Source organism: Acomys russatus, chromosome X (genome assembly GCF_903995435.1).
Source record: "Acomys russatus chromosome X, mAcoRus1.1, whole genome shotgun sequence".
In the NCBI taxonomy this organism is placed as follows: domain Eukaryota; kingdom Metazoa; phylum Chordata; class Mammalia; order Rodentia; family Muridae; genus Acomys; species Acomys russatus.
This window is the reverse complement of record NC_067169.1, coordinates 3,180,718-3,195,650: the sequence shown is the minus strand read 5'-3', so window position 1 is coordinate 3,195,650 and position 14,933 is coordinate 3,180,718. Positions and strand designations below refer to the sequence as shown.

Sequence of the window (14,933 nt, the reverse complement as noted above, 5' to 3'; positions counted from 1 at the left end):
AGGTTTTTATTGTGTTACCCTGGTCCAATTAATTGAAGTGCTTTTTAAAAATCCAACTTGTTCTTTTTTTTTTTTTTTTTTTTTTTTTAACTTGTTCTTATATAGCAAAGGAAGAATTAGTGGATTCTGCTGCTGAATTCACATGGCTGTTTCTTTTATTGATAGGTAAACCAGAGGAAGTATTTAACAGGTTTACAGTGTGGGTGCCATAGTCAATATACAGGCAATTATTTTTCTGTATACTTTTTGCTCTTATTGTCAAGCTAAGCACAGAAAACATTCATTTTTAGATTCAGATTAAAATATCAATTTTGTTAGGCAGAATTCAGCCAGTGCAGGAAACAAGGACATTTTTGCCCAATGGCTGGTTTGGGCAGGGTTGGGTGCAGGCGGACTCAATGGCCAAACTATGCAAAGACAGGGCAAACAAGTCCTCAATAATTCTTGCCTTGCAAATATGTCTGTCAGATATATTGGGTCAGAAGGCTGAAGTTGATGTTCCAACTTTTTTTTTTCACTTTGGAAGCTGCTAACCTGCACTGCCTGTTTAGTCAGGTAATTAATTTTATTCCTTCTCAAGTCTCTGATGGGGTTGAAGACCAGGTAATTTAGCTTTACAATTAAGCTTAGTTGTTTATGTTTTTAGGTCTAGATAGAACTTTTAAGTTGATAGAGATGAGATATGATAGATATTGATTTACATTCAGAATTTTAGACTCACCAAGATAGGAAAGATGTTTTCTTCAAGGCTGCCAAATACTAATAGCCAAAAAACTAAGAATGTAACATTTATATAATTCCTGATTGTTTTGTGGTTCTCATTGCTCTATGTAATTTATTATAAATATGTATAATAATATAAATGTATATGCAAAAAAGAATTAATTAAAAATATCAACTTTGGCATTGGCCATGGAATAATAAGCTATTTATTAACTTAAAACATTTTGGAGAAGAATTGAAATAGTATGACATTAAATAACTGAAAGGATTTTAAAATCATTAAGGAATGTATATAAAAGCATAGAATACATGACAAAATTAATCTGAAGCAATTGAAAAATTGCTAATTTTAAGAAGTTGTGCTTAAAAAATCTATCATTAGTGTTAAAATACATGGAAAATGACAAATTTTAGTGTCCCTTAATTAAAAATTAAGTATATTTCAGAATTCAATTCAAATTTTAACAAGTATATCCTTTTACTAATAATTCTAAGCAAGAGAATTTAATAAAACTAAACTATAGCTTCTCTTTTCCTAGACACATTTTCTGTAAATCTTTATGACATAGCATCTGGAAAATAGTCATCATTGTACTAGGAAGAACTTGCACTTTAAGCAAAAAGTAGAAAAAGTGCTATTTTTTCTTTCACCACTTTAATATCTTTAGTAAAATTTTATGGGAAGAAAACTACTGTCAGCAATTAAGGATATTATTTTAAGACTGCTTTTTTATCATAAAGCTTCAAAATAACATGGTACCATGGCACACTATCAAATATAATTTAGATCCACTTTGAATTCCACTTCAAAGGAGTTTATTTGGAAGGACCTAATCACACCATCTAGTATTCATTTCTAAATGGTTCCTGGGCCATAGAGCTCTCCTTGCAAGAACTGGACAGTACTCCATCAGAGAAGACCATTTGCGTGTGTGTGTTTGTGTGTGTGTGTGTGTATTTATGTATGTACACATAAATATGATTACATGAAATGTGTGTATTTTACTCGTAGAAAGTCTGATTGATATTGTATATTACTGCCATTTACCTCTTTTAAGTTTTAAATTCCAAAGCATATGCATCTCTTTACTTGTACATTTAGAAACTTAATGAGTACTTTCTGTGGTCAGCAGGACTCAAATCTACTTAGAACTCATACATGCATTTCCACTGTCATTTTAAAGTATATAACTATCTTAAAGACATACTCTAAATATGGCACAAATCTCTCCTGAAATATGAGTAAAAACCTTAGCAACAACATCTGACCCATCAGCTTACAGATTAATGGAGGGTTATAATTATTAAAGAAATTTTTTAGCTTTACAAGAGATAAATAAGACTTTAAATCATTTGATGGACCAAGTATTTTCTTCTTCATGTCTCCCAATTCTTATACCAAAAACAGAACCTTTATTAAGTACTGATATATACTATGTTTAATGTATGGATGTATAAGTGCATGTATGTATATATGTACATAAACCCCTACATTTATATATATCAGTATATATGAAATATCTATGGTAAAGACTGTAAAAAATTAATGTCCACACTTAAGAAACTAAATTTGAATTTTATATTTTGCTTGAAATATTTCATATTTTAAAATCATTGGCAAACATATCTTAATTTACTTATCTTTCAGTTTAGTAAATGATCTCGTGAAGTTAGAGATATAAGTCTTCAATGAAACCAAAGACATAGAGGTAGCCCCAATTTTGAAATGTTAAACACTGCAATAATACTTAGTTGTAATTCACTTATGTCAAATTCACACAAAAACTTGTTTTTTCCTTTCAGGGGGGAAATATTAACTGAGATACAAATGATTACATTAAGTATATAATCTAGCCATTCATTTTATTTATTTTTAGAAGTAATCACAAACTCAAGTTGATCACAGTACCCCAGAGTTCTAGCTTAGGACAGTCTTTAGGTCCTTACACAGTTCAGACACATTCTTATTAAATTTCCAATAATGGTATCATCAAGTATCAGAATATTGCTTTATATTAACAATTATTTACTTGATAATCTCAACAAATGTTCCAGAGAAAATGTATTCTGGAAATGGAAACAAGAACTTGCATACAATCTTATACATTTCTTGACCCCATAAAAATGCTAGATATAATTTCAAAAAATGATGCATGCGTTTTTACCTGGCCAAGCTTTTCCTTAGTGAAAAATTATTTGAAAAGAATGTACGCAAAATAACTGTGTATGGTAAAAAGTTCTTCCTCAGTTTTATAGTTTCTACTAGAATACAAATTTATAAATACAAAACATTTTTGTTTTCTTTTATAAGCCTCTGGATTTTCTGTTGTTCATACTAGACTATAAAGAAAACAAGTTATTTTAGACTATGGATATAATCAGGAGACCTCAGATTCTTAGATTTTAAAAGTACAGATATATGGACACAAAAATATGTATGTTATTACACAATTATTATATGGCATTTGGAGTCATATTACTAAATTACTTTTTCCATCCAATCATCTGCACATTGTATTGATAAGACTAGTGTATGTAATTTTGTGCTGTTCAATCTTATGTGCACAATTAAATGGCAGTATTAAAATTGAAATTATATGTTCCAAAATATTGTTAACATTATTCTGAGATATTAACAGAAGAAAGTATGTTGGAAGTTGAGGTTTTACTTGAAAACACTTTACATTTAAGAACTCTGGAAAGCATAACTTACTTAGTTGTCAAATGTTTAGCACTGGCTAATGACATACCATAGGTTATTATTCATAGTCAGTATTAAAACTGTAAAAGCATTTGGCTCAAACCCACAAATGTTACTTAGCTTCTTTATTTGATTGCTCAAACACTGATGAACTATAATGTATTATGATAATCGCTTGCAGTTATTTCCTAATATGAGTATGGAGAACATAGAAATGTCATTGTTGTCCAGCCAGGACAATCACATTTTACTTAAAACTATCTTTTTTTGGTGTTACACCTAGTATAAAGTGCTTTCTTCATAACAAATTTTTAAACAAAAGTCTCAGAAATGTACAAAATTTTGCTAATGTTTGTTTAATAACATCAACTTGCTCTTTAATATTGAAATAAATTTTACTGCTATTTCTGTTTTGACTTTTACATAATGACTTTAACCATTTATATTTGTATTACTTTAAATGTAGTGAATTCAACAGTCTATAGTTGTTATACCAACTGCCATACAGAATTGACTGCTGTTGATAATTTTCTATTTCCTTTTAGTCACACTCTTCAATATTCCATAAACTGCCATCAAGGTTAAGTAAACAATGAAATTTAAGCATAAAAATCACAAACCAACCCTAATAACTATGGTATCAGTGGAAGAGATTTGTGGAGTAGAAAATAGCTTAGGAATATAATGCTATTCATATAGCTTAATGTTAATTTATATAAAATGACTTGCACAATACCTAAATCAGTTTATTGAACTCTAGCGTTGATTGATGTGAGATGTAGTTCACCAAAAGTTCAGTTCTTCAAAAGTTTTAAATAATCATTGATTCCCAGTGAGAATTTAAGGAAATTTCTTGACAGTGTCCAGCTAATTCTTTCATACATCTCTTGTAAGAAGAAAATGACTGCTCATATGTTCTTGTTGTGTTGCGTCGAAATTTGGTGCCCCAAATTTCTAAACATAAACTTGTGGTCTATCCATCACTTCCTGGGATTTATTTCACTGAGAGAATATAACCATATGCAATCACCATGCTTACCGGAATCCTGAAAATTTGCATAGTGCCACTAAAGAGATGTTTTGAAAGCAGCTCATAGGAGGCAAGATACCTCTGTTTTAGCTTCTTAGGATAAAAGATCGTATCTCAAAGACAGACATCCCTGCTATTTATGAACATATACAGATGACAACAGAATTAAAAAATTCAGAGGTAATTAAATTTGGACATTATATCTAATTAAGGGATCTTTAAGTCCTTCAGTTCTATCATCAAATGTAGGAGAAAATAGAATTTTATCAAAAGAGCTGCCATGTTTCATGAAATGTGTTGATGAAATTGCTCTGTGAGCATGATGTTGAATTGTATGCTTTTGCTTATTTGGCTATGATTTCCAATGAAATTCCAATCACAATCTGACATTGCAGTTAAATAATATTAAATAGCCCTATCATTTTACATAGTTTAGAAATAAAATACTTTACCTTAGGAAACATTTTTTTTATAAATAAAATTATTGCCATATCTGTTTAAAATCATTAGGTTTGAAAACAATGTATTACTACTTTTGGCATCCACATTAAATCAATTTTATTTGAAAAAAGTAGATAAGTTGTGCCTGGTATTAAAAAAAAAAGTGAAATAGACATGCTGATTTAAATAAATGCCAGTATTCTTCACATATAGCTTCTAGTTAAACTAATCCCTACTATATTACTGCTTTGCTTGATAACAAGAACTAACATCATTCAAACTTCAAGCCTGAATATTCATGATTTATATTTAATGCCTTTGAATTAATAGGCATTCTGGTTCCAGCTGATATGTATGGATACCAGAATTAAGAAAACAATAGTGCCACTTATGTCTACACAGAGGACTATTACTGCATTAACTTTTGTGCTTCACATTTCAGGCTGGTACTCAGAAACCAGGGGGAAATATGACTGCAGACAAAGCCATGAAGTAATCCACAATTGCCATCAAACTTCATCCTACTACTTGACTTTTTCCTCTAGGGAACAATCTGCATTCAAACACTCAATTTTGGAATCTTATGTGTTTTACACCTTTACTTTACCTTTAAAATTGTACCCAAATTTGTATTCTATAAAAATTGTGATGCATTCCACTAAGCTTCGGGGTGTATGGAATTTGCATAAGCTAAAACCTTAAGATCAAGAAATAACTCTATAATGGTATAATTTCCAGTCCTCAAAATAGGTTATAGAATCATGTGGTGGTGGTGGTGGTGCTGTTGTAAAACTACAGAACATACCCATTCTTGCTCCTAAGCATTTTTTTCAGCACTGCTAAAAAGAATTTAATTAATGCCAAATCTTTCCTTCTGTTTCATATAAGCTAACTTTGAAGCTATTTTCAAAGGTGTTAAAAAGTAGTTTTTTTTCCCTAACAGCTTTGCTATCAAGAACCTTGGACAACACATTTTAGGTTACCCAAATTCAGCTGAAATAGCAAATTTATTTATGTGTTGATATATATGCACATGTAGTTATTTCAATTATTTTCTTTCCCCACAGATGTTAGTATTATGAAAATGTAAATTTATAAAAATATTCAGCATAAATTAGTAAGTAATGAGGAATAATTAATAATCAGATAATGCTTAGTTATATCCACTTAAGAATGGATCTAAAATAGTACCTTAAAATGTAAGGGATAATAGAGTTAACTTTTAAAATGTCTTCATGCTCAAACTGTGAACAAATATATCAAGTGTATGTATAACATGAAATACTAGTTTTGGATTATTTTATTTTCTTATAAAAGTCATTTTTAATTGCTGTAACATTCATTCTTCAGTTTATGCACTGGGAAAAGACCTAAAAATTAAATAAATTAATATCTTATTTTTTAGACATACTACTTTAGAGTATATGGATCAACCTTTTTGGTGTTCAAGTTTCTTTATGAAGGCTATAGAAGAGTAATAAATTTACACATAGATACAGAGGACCATCTGATAACTGCAAGCTTGGGGATCTTCTTCAGTGTTCCTACTCCTTTCAATTTTGAAAAAGGATCTTTGGCATTAGACATTTCAATAGGAAATTTCAAAATAAAACAATAAAGCAATTTATAATGCAGTAAGAAAAGAATTAATGTGATAGAGAATTTTGATCTGCATACATATGATCTAATGAAGCAAATAGACTCTGAATTTTAGCAATCATTAAATATTTTGGTATAGATATTGTAAGTCAGATACAGTTAGACATATTAATGCAATCTACATTTATCCATTTGAAAAAATACCAAAAGCTTCACATCAAAAATGTAAAGTTCTTACTTAACATTGGAACATTTTATGCATTTTAATATAATCTAAATATAATGCCAAATTTGAGATTAAATACTAATGTTTTAGACAATGAAAAAAATATCGTAATTCATAAGACAAGTTTCATGGAGAACTTGCATATTTGAAAAAAATCTGTGGCTTGTAAAAAGCACTATTAGCTTACTAAATCTTATATAGCAGAGAAATATCAACTCTTTTCTTCTTAATCTGAAAAATGGTCAGTATTCTAAATTCAATGAACAGTTATTTAAAAACAACCAACCACTAAACTTCTACAGAAAGGGAATAATTGACTTAAAAATAGAAGATTTGTGAAAAATTTTAATGATGTTTCAGAATTATACCCTGCTAATTTCTTATCTTTGTCCAACCACAGTATTTTATATCTTTTTGTAACTTTTATATATTTTACTGCCATCCAAATTATTTATAGTGAAGTTTTATAATGAAGAAAAGTGTAAAATTCCTAATGTAACACTTCCCCTGGTTTTGCTACCACAAAGGGTGGACTAGTGAAAAATGAGCTATCATGAGAAGTACTCTAATTAAATTTTAATTTCTAATTTGAAAATTAAATTCCAACCCTTTATAAATTACAAGTTTATGTCCGGATTTAAAGTAATTCTATAAACTCTCCACTTCTTCAAGAAGTGTATATAATTACAACTTATAAAATATAAGATTATAACACAGAAAATAAACCTCTTAATTTCTTTCCTCTCCCTAGTTTAGCATGTAATAACTTGTGGATTTTCAGAATTATGCTTTAAGTTTTAAGAATTAAATTAGTGTTATCATTTGGGTTTTAGTTATTGTCTCAGATTTCATCACAATTAAGTCTAAAAGGATAAGCGGTGAAGAGATAATTTCACAAACAAATTTTCAAAAGCATACAAGAGTAATTCATATGCTGCTGAGATGAGGCACAAAAAAGAAGCATTACTGAGATAATCTATGGCTAAAATGATGGTGTATGACTTATGATTAAGCTTCATTACCTGCAGAGCAAGGGGCTTCCATCTCATATTTTTCAGTAAAGCTGGTGCTGAGGTAAGCATGCTCTGAGGTCGCTTTTTCAAAGTTAAGATAACACCACTCGGGTCCTCTCGTAGTGCATTCACCAAATTTTTCAACTGCCACCCCACCTGGTAACCAGCAAAATCATTACAATAAAATTGAGGTACAGTACTCAAAGATTTAATGTTCTCCCCCTTTAATAAGATTAGTTAAAAAAGAGAAATCACAATTGGTGTATCATCCTACCTATTTTCAGGAGATATATATTCAAGAGAGATTTATATTTGAATTGATTAACCATATTATTACATTAGAGTCCATATAATTATGAGACAACATAATGGACATTTACCATATCAAAGCGGAGACTAAAATGTATCTTGCCATTCAAATGATTTGGAATGTTAAAAAAAATAATATCACCGTTAATACCGCTTAGCAGGTAGGTCTAAGTCCAAGCTCTCACAAGTACAATTTAAAAGTTCACATGCCAGAAAACAAGGAGTTGGCAATGCCCTGAGCTAACAAAGCACACCACATGCTTGCTCATCACCATCTTTTAGAGATATGTGGTTACAAATGTCTTTAGACTGACATTGTGCTACCAAATAGCAGGTACTGACCAAGGAAACATTCTGATGCAAAGACAGCAGCTTTGGTGTAATAAACCTTTTATCATGTATAAAGATAGATTTTTAAATGACATAGCGATGTTATTCCAGTGCAGCATCTATTGGAAATGTGTTCCAAATAACCCTGGAAGCTTAATATATTGTGTACTAAATTTAATGAAGCCATTTTATTAAATATCAGTTCAAAAAATTAAGCAAAATAATAAATGATTTAAAAATTCATGTTAAATTATTTCACTTATCATCCTTAAAACTTTTTAAACAGAAATTTTCTTTGTTTTTAAAATGGATTAGTGATGCAGTATCTGGTAATTAAGGTTCAGAACTGGGTAGTTAAAACTGACAGTTTTAAGGAAACATTAAAAATGAATTATTGTATTAATTATTTTAAAATATGTATTTCATATTAACATATTCCTTTGATTTGAAGTCTAATGGTGCCTTATATAAATATACTGGGTTAAAATTTAAGTTGGATTGTAAAAACAATTTAGCAAATCTTCTAAATAGTGAAGTAGTTACTTTTTAGGTATCTTCTGTAAAGAGATTAGATGTTTTTTGTGTACTCTTCATCATGTTTTTGCCTAGAATTATTACTCAATCTTGGGAGAGTAAACAATTCCACAAAATGAAGCAGAGATTTTAAGAGATTATGAAGAAGTAATCTGGAATATATCCATTGTACTTTAATGTCATAGTTTTGGTATAAATATTGAACATTCTTTTACTGATAAATTCAGCCACAGATGAATTGAGTACAGACAAGAAACCAAGGAAAAAATAGCAAGGTGCGATGATGCTCAAAATCAGGAATATCTTGGCTATGAGTCAAAATGATCCTTATGAAACTTGGGTAACAGAAATAAGAGGATGCTATATTTGAAAAAGAGTATTAGTGCAGATCAACTTTAATTATAGAACAGGCCAAATATTTCCTATTTTATATAATAGGGAATTGTTATGGATCTCATATCCATCCTGACCCCTCTGATAGCTATTTATACAAGCTAAGAGGTAACATAAGTGGATGTTAGTCTGGGCATGCATATTCTTGCCCTAAAATGAAACCTAATACTGAATTACAAATTTGAAGGAAGACAAGATCTTCATACAAAATTTATAACCAACCTATCAATGATAACCATACCTAAATTAGTATTTAATACAAGCAATGAAGAACTGGAGTTTTCAACAATTAACTGCATGCTGATAATTTCTCCATGAATAATTTAAATGCATTTCTTTACTTATTCATTTTTGATGTAGGATCTTGCTGTGTAGTTCTGGATGGCCTAAAACGTGTGAACTTTTGATGATCTTCTTGCCTCCGCCTCCTTTGTAGTTGGATTATAAGCATATATGACCAAGCTGGGTTTAGTTGAAGATTTTTAAAGTTGCATGCTATCCTGTGATATGTTCAGTTCAATTTGATTTGTCCTTTTCTGTTATATTTTCTATATATACATTTCTGGGTAAATAATCAAACATAGAATTATTTGTCCACAAGAAAGTGGAATAGTTTCTGGCAGTAAAGTTAGCTTGACTATACTTTAATTTTATCCTTGAATGTTATTTAATTGCAGAATATTTGGGTATATAATTTGACTATGTTTTAACCAATCTGCCTACTATCATTTAACATAATGTCACCAATGGGGTCAACAAAAGCGAACAAATTTTTATCAAGAATCACATGTAGTAAATACGTTTGGCTCTCAAATTCAATTTTCATTACTATAAGGAAATGAAAGGACAAATAGATAACACATTAGAATTAAAGCAATATGGTAAATTATGTAAACTTTCACTATGAGGAGATATAAGATTGTGTGTGAAACAAAGTCTTACAGTGGCACAAATAAATTATTTTACTTAAAAATGATATAGGTATGGAAGGCAGAATGACATGTAATATTATTAATGATGACTACATTAAGTAGAGTAATGTAATTTCATCTTTATACTTTTTATTTCTTTAAATTTTACCAATAAACGTTTTTAATTTTTAGAAACAACACAAGGGTTTAGTCTATAAGAGTATTTTACTTAGGATATTTTGAATTGTATAAATTAATCAGAAGAGCTTGTTATGGATGAAAAACGTCTATTCAAAGCACAGAATTCGAAAGGCAGTTATACTAAAACATCAATAGAAATAAGAAATGAAATCTTTTCTGAGCATTGCATTTTTAGATGACTAGTAAAAGCAAATACAAGTTTATTAGATAGGTGTGTTCAAGAAGAACTACATTGATTTTGTTTTATTTCATGACTGATTTTCAAGAGAAATCATTTAAACATTAAGTGCATTTCTCATAACAATTCTGGAAATTCTGGAATGGGAATGAAGGCTAAGGTATAATTTATATCCTACCCCTAACCTTTTTCTTTTAGTAAAAAGGTAGGTTTTAGCTAAATCAGTCCTCCTTTTATACTTGTATAGATGAATAATAACTGATTGTGATGACTTTATCATTTGAGTGTCTCTTTCCTTGGTATTCTTTTGATCTTCTTAATTTAGATACTTTCAAATTGTATGAACAAATGTTATGTGTTCTTACAACTTCAGTCAAAATGATTCCCAGATATGGTTCTGTGGTATCACATTCTTACAGTTATATAATGAAGTACAGAGAACTCTTGAAATAAATTTATTACACTTCACCTTATTGAGATACTTATAGCTGACATATACCAGGAGAACATGAATGGAAACTGAGATAAAATGAGGCATACATACATGTGTGTTACCACTTTAAGAAGGTTGGTATCCTCCATACAAAGAACTAAATATGTGTACAAATGTCAAAATAGTTAAAATATACAAATTAAAATTAATCATGTTTTTATGGTTAATTTTCCATTTTCTCTATTATGTCTATGGCTAGCTTTATTATATCAAGTGTGACAGATTTAATGAAAGAAACCATGAAAATATTTAATAAAAATATGGGAAAATATGGCATTCTTTCTACTGGCTTTTGAGTTATCATGTAGTAATAGTCAGAGGGATCTGAAAAAACTGAAGACATCTTTATGGCTACTATTAACAGCATGAGCCACTAATATTGGAAAGAATCAAAGTTTAAAACTTAGAGATACTATACTATGAAGAAACATGGAAAGACTCACTAATAAGTTAAGCTATGTAAAAAGGAATTGTATGATTTGTGAAACTGAGAGCTAACCATCAAGATCTGCTTCAATAATTTTGCACAGTTCACATGATTACATAACTTCCACACTCACAAAATATTACAGCTTTAACAAAAGGGGTTGTGGTAAAAAATATGAGAATGACAAATTAACCTGTGTAGAGGTATATAGCCCTACTACATCTCTGCCTCCTTGTTCTCTCTTTCCTCACTGTCTGCATGAAGTAATATCTTATACAGTCTTGTTATAATGATCTCTGCCCCATCAATAATTTCTATTAGCAACATCCTGAATGTGACTCTAAAATCTTCCTAACCATTTCTGGTTCCCATAAAATGTTACAGTCACATACTCTAACAGTGGTGCTAGTACTTACTGAATAATCAGATACCAATATTTCACTGAGGTAGGATCTTTATATTTATATGAAATTATTTTAATTTTTCTATTTTCCTTCTTACAACATCTCAATGAAGCAAGGTATTGAGATATTTTTACACGTAAAGAAAAAAAAGTGATGGGTTGGGGGAGCAAGATTACAAAGATAGTAAATGGCGAAGACACTGAGTCTGTTCAGCTGGACAGCATAGTATCATCATTCAAATAGCTTCTGGAATATCAAATAAAATTAGTTCTCTAAGACACAATCTTATTATCTCCTTTTAAAATTCACTACCACTACCAACAATTTCCATATAATTTTCTCAAGTTTGGACTCACCTAAAGATATTTCTCCCTTTTTTATCCTTTTTTTTTTTTTTTTTTGCACCACAAAAGATCCTAGGAAGTAACATTTCTTTTGCTTGTTTCCTTCTAGACAGGGTACTTACTTACTAGACTTAAAACAGTGTTATAACCTACCCTTCTTCCCCTAGTCTTTTATATCTTCATGGTACTACTATTTGCAAATGTTTTCTTCTTTTCAAAGCTTTAACATTTTTTCCGAGTTATAGCTTTTCTTTTCTTAAATATGGCTCTCAAAGATGAGTTTACATTAAAATAAACTAAAAAGCTTGTTTAAATGACAAGACAGTCAAATTTTACTCTAGACCTTCTGACCCAGTTGTTCTGGGGTTGTAGCTTAATAATTTCTCTGTTTCTTGCCAGAATCCGGCTTTGGCAGGTTCAGGACTCAAGGAGGTTGTGTGAAGTTAGAGAAAGAAGACTTGGACAAAGAAGTGCAGTCCACCTACATCCTGGTGCTGAGGCAACTCAGGCCACTTGGCCTGGAATCATACTTTGAAAACTGCTATAACAAACTGAAGGTAGTGACTTGTCAATGCCTAGAGTGTTTTATATTATTTTAAGACTTGACATAATAATTTAAATCAGTATTATATTGTGTGCCTTAGAATAATGGGGTGTGCAACACAATCTATGTAGTGTTAAAGAGCAGAATAGTTAAAAGACCACAGGGAGAGATGAGCAGGTGAGCAAATATTTAGAATAAAATGAAGGGAATTCTTCATTATAACAAGCACAATGTAGAGTAGGAGCTTCCCACCCTTGCAAAAAGGGGGCGACACAACCTATTTCATCGTGTGTGTGTGTGTGTGTGTGTGTGTGAGTGTGTGTGTGTGTGTGTGTGTGTGTGTGTGTGTGTGAAGTTAGCAATTAGTCTAAGCTAAAATACTTAGCATTTCGAATGAATGGCACACATACATTCAATGGTGAAGAAATCTGTGTGAGAAATTATCATAAGTTTGTGCAACTTTCAACAGTTTAATGAGGGCTGATGACAGAACAAGGGGAAGATAGGGAAGCAGGAGAAAGAAGCAGATGATGATTTCAGGCATTTGAAGGGGAACAATTAAGAGTTGGTTAGATAGTAAACCCATTTGCCTCAAAACTCATAGTTTGCTATTAGCTGTGTCTGCTATTAGCTGTGTCCCTTTGCTTATACTTTTTCTGTCACTTCTAAAACCTTATTTATTTATAAAGTCTCATCTTCTTGCAAAACCCAACATAATATGCCTCTTTTTACAACTAGAACCCTATTTTCATCATATGAACCTTTCAATACTGTACCTCACTAGTAAAAATTTTTGCCTTACTATCTTTCTCTACTTATGATGACAATTGTGACTTCTGAGTTAAAAACAGAGTATCATGTTTAGATATACACTTCAATAAATAAAACGATTGACAAGAAACAGACAATAAGTATGTTAATTTGATTGATAAGATGATATAGTAATGTGAGAATTAAATGTTTCAATAACAAAATGCTCTTAAAATCTAAAAAGGGGCTTAGTATTTATGTAAAATCAAGATGTAGCATTAACCTTTTATTAAATAAAATAGACTTAAAATTTACTATATCAAATAAAAGGTTAAGTGACCTTCCATTTAGAAAAAGTAGTATACTTGATATTAAATCTATTAGATTATATTTACCATCAAAGAAGCAATACAATTTTCCTTGCAAATCAACATTTGAAACATTATTTTATATTAAATGTTCTAAGATTAAATTCATTGTAATGTGATTATGACAATTAACAGTACACTGGACAAACTTTCACTTGTTCTATGATATTTCTCAACTAGATAAACTTTTAAATGTTGATGTAGGTCTTCAGACAACTGTGTCTTATTAATTAAGAAAACATTTGTTTACATGTTGAACTAATGCTGTCTTTCTCACTGCACAAGTTGTGAAAAGTGGCTAATCTTATCCCTCACTAATTTATAATTTATAACCAACCTCTAACACATACATCAAGGCATATTTTATATACCACACAAACTTTATTAAAAATTTCCAAGGTCACTAAGATTCCAAGTGTCAGAAGCCAGAAGTTCTGGTTTCTTGTGGAGGGGGCCCTTTAAGAGTTTTTGTCAGGCTGCAGCAGTCAGCAGGTGTTCCTGGGTTAAAAAAAAATCATATGTGGGAAGGTTCTGAACAACTGGTTGCCTGGACTGAGAACACAAGGGTCTTTGGGTTGGTGCTGTAGAGGCGAGAGGTTTTCATTCCTTTGGGCACACAGAAGGCAGAAGTTGTCTTTAGAATATTACCTGGCTTATTGGGTTTCCAAACATATAGTGAATTATTTAACCAAATTATGAAACGACAGACATTACTCTTTGGACCCAAGTAGGAAAACTTATAAATACTCACAAATATAAGAACTTAAGATTATCATAGCAATCTAGAGATTTCCCTTTTTCATGGTCATATATGGCATTACAGAGATCATTTTTATACCCACAGGTAGAAAAGTAGGATATTTCTTAAAATTCTTTAAAGAATATTAGCCTTCACAAGAAAATTTCATTATTAACATTTACATATGCTTGTGTATACTCACATTCTTAGCTCCCCAATGGTAATGTATAAATGATACCCTTTCTCAAAAAAAATCAGTCTATACAAATATGTGA

General features: G+C 30.5%; 1 protein-coding gene across 5 annotated transcripts in view; it reads right to left on the bottom strand.

Moving 5' to 3' along the window:
• Positions 1-14,933, bottom strand: part of Cnksr2 (connector enhancer of kinase suppressor of Ras 2) — a 255,259-nt gene that overhangs the window by 99,079 nt on the left and 141,247 nt on the right. For 3 of the 5 annotated variants that reach the window (XM_051142006.1, XM_051142007.1, XM_051142010.1), the window contains exon 9: positions 7,743-7,889. The exons of the other annotated variants lie outside the window; for them this stretch is intronic. In XM_051142006.1, coding sequence (XP_050997963.1) covers positions 7,743-7,889 — 147 coding nt within the window. The remainder of the gene's footprint in view (positions 1-7,742; positions 7,890-14,933) is intronic. 5 annotated transcript variants of the gene reach the window in all.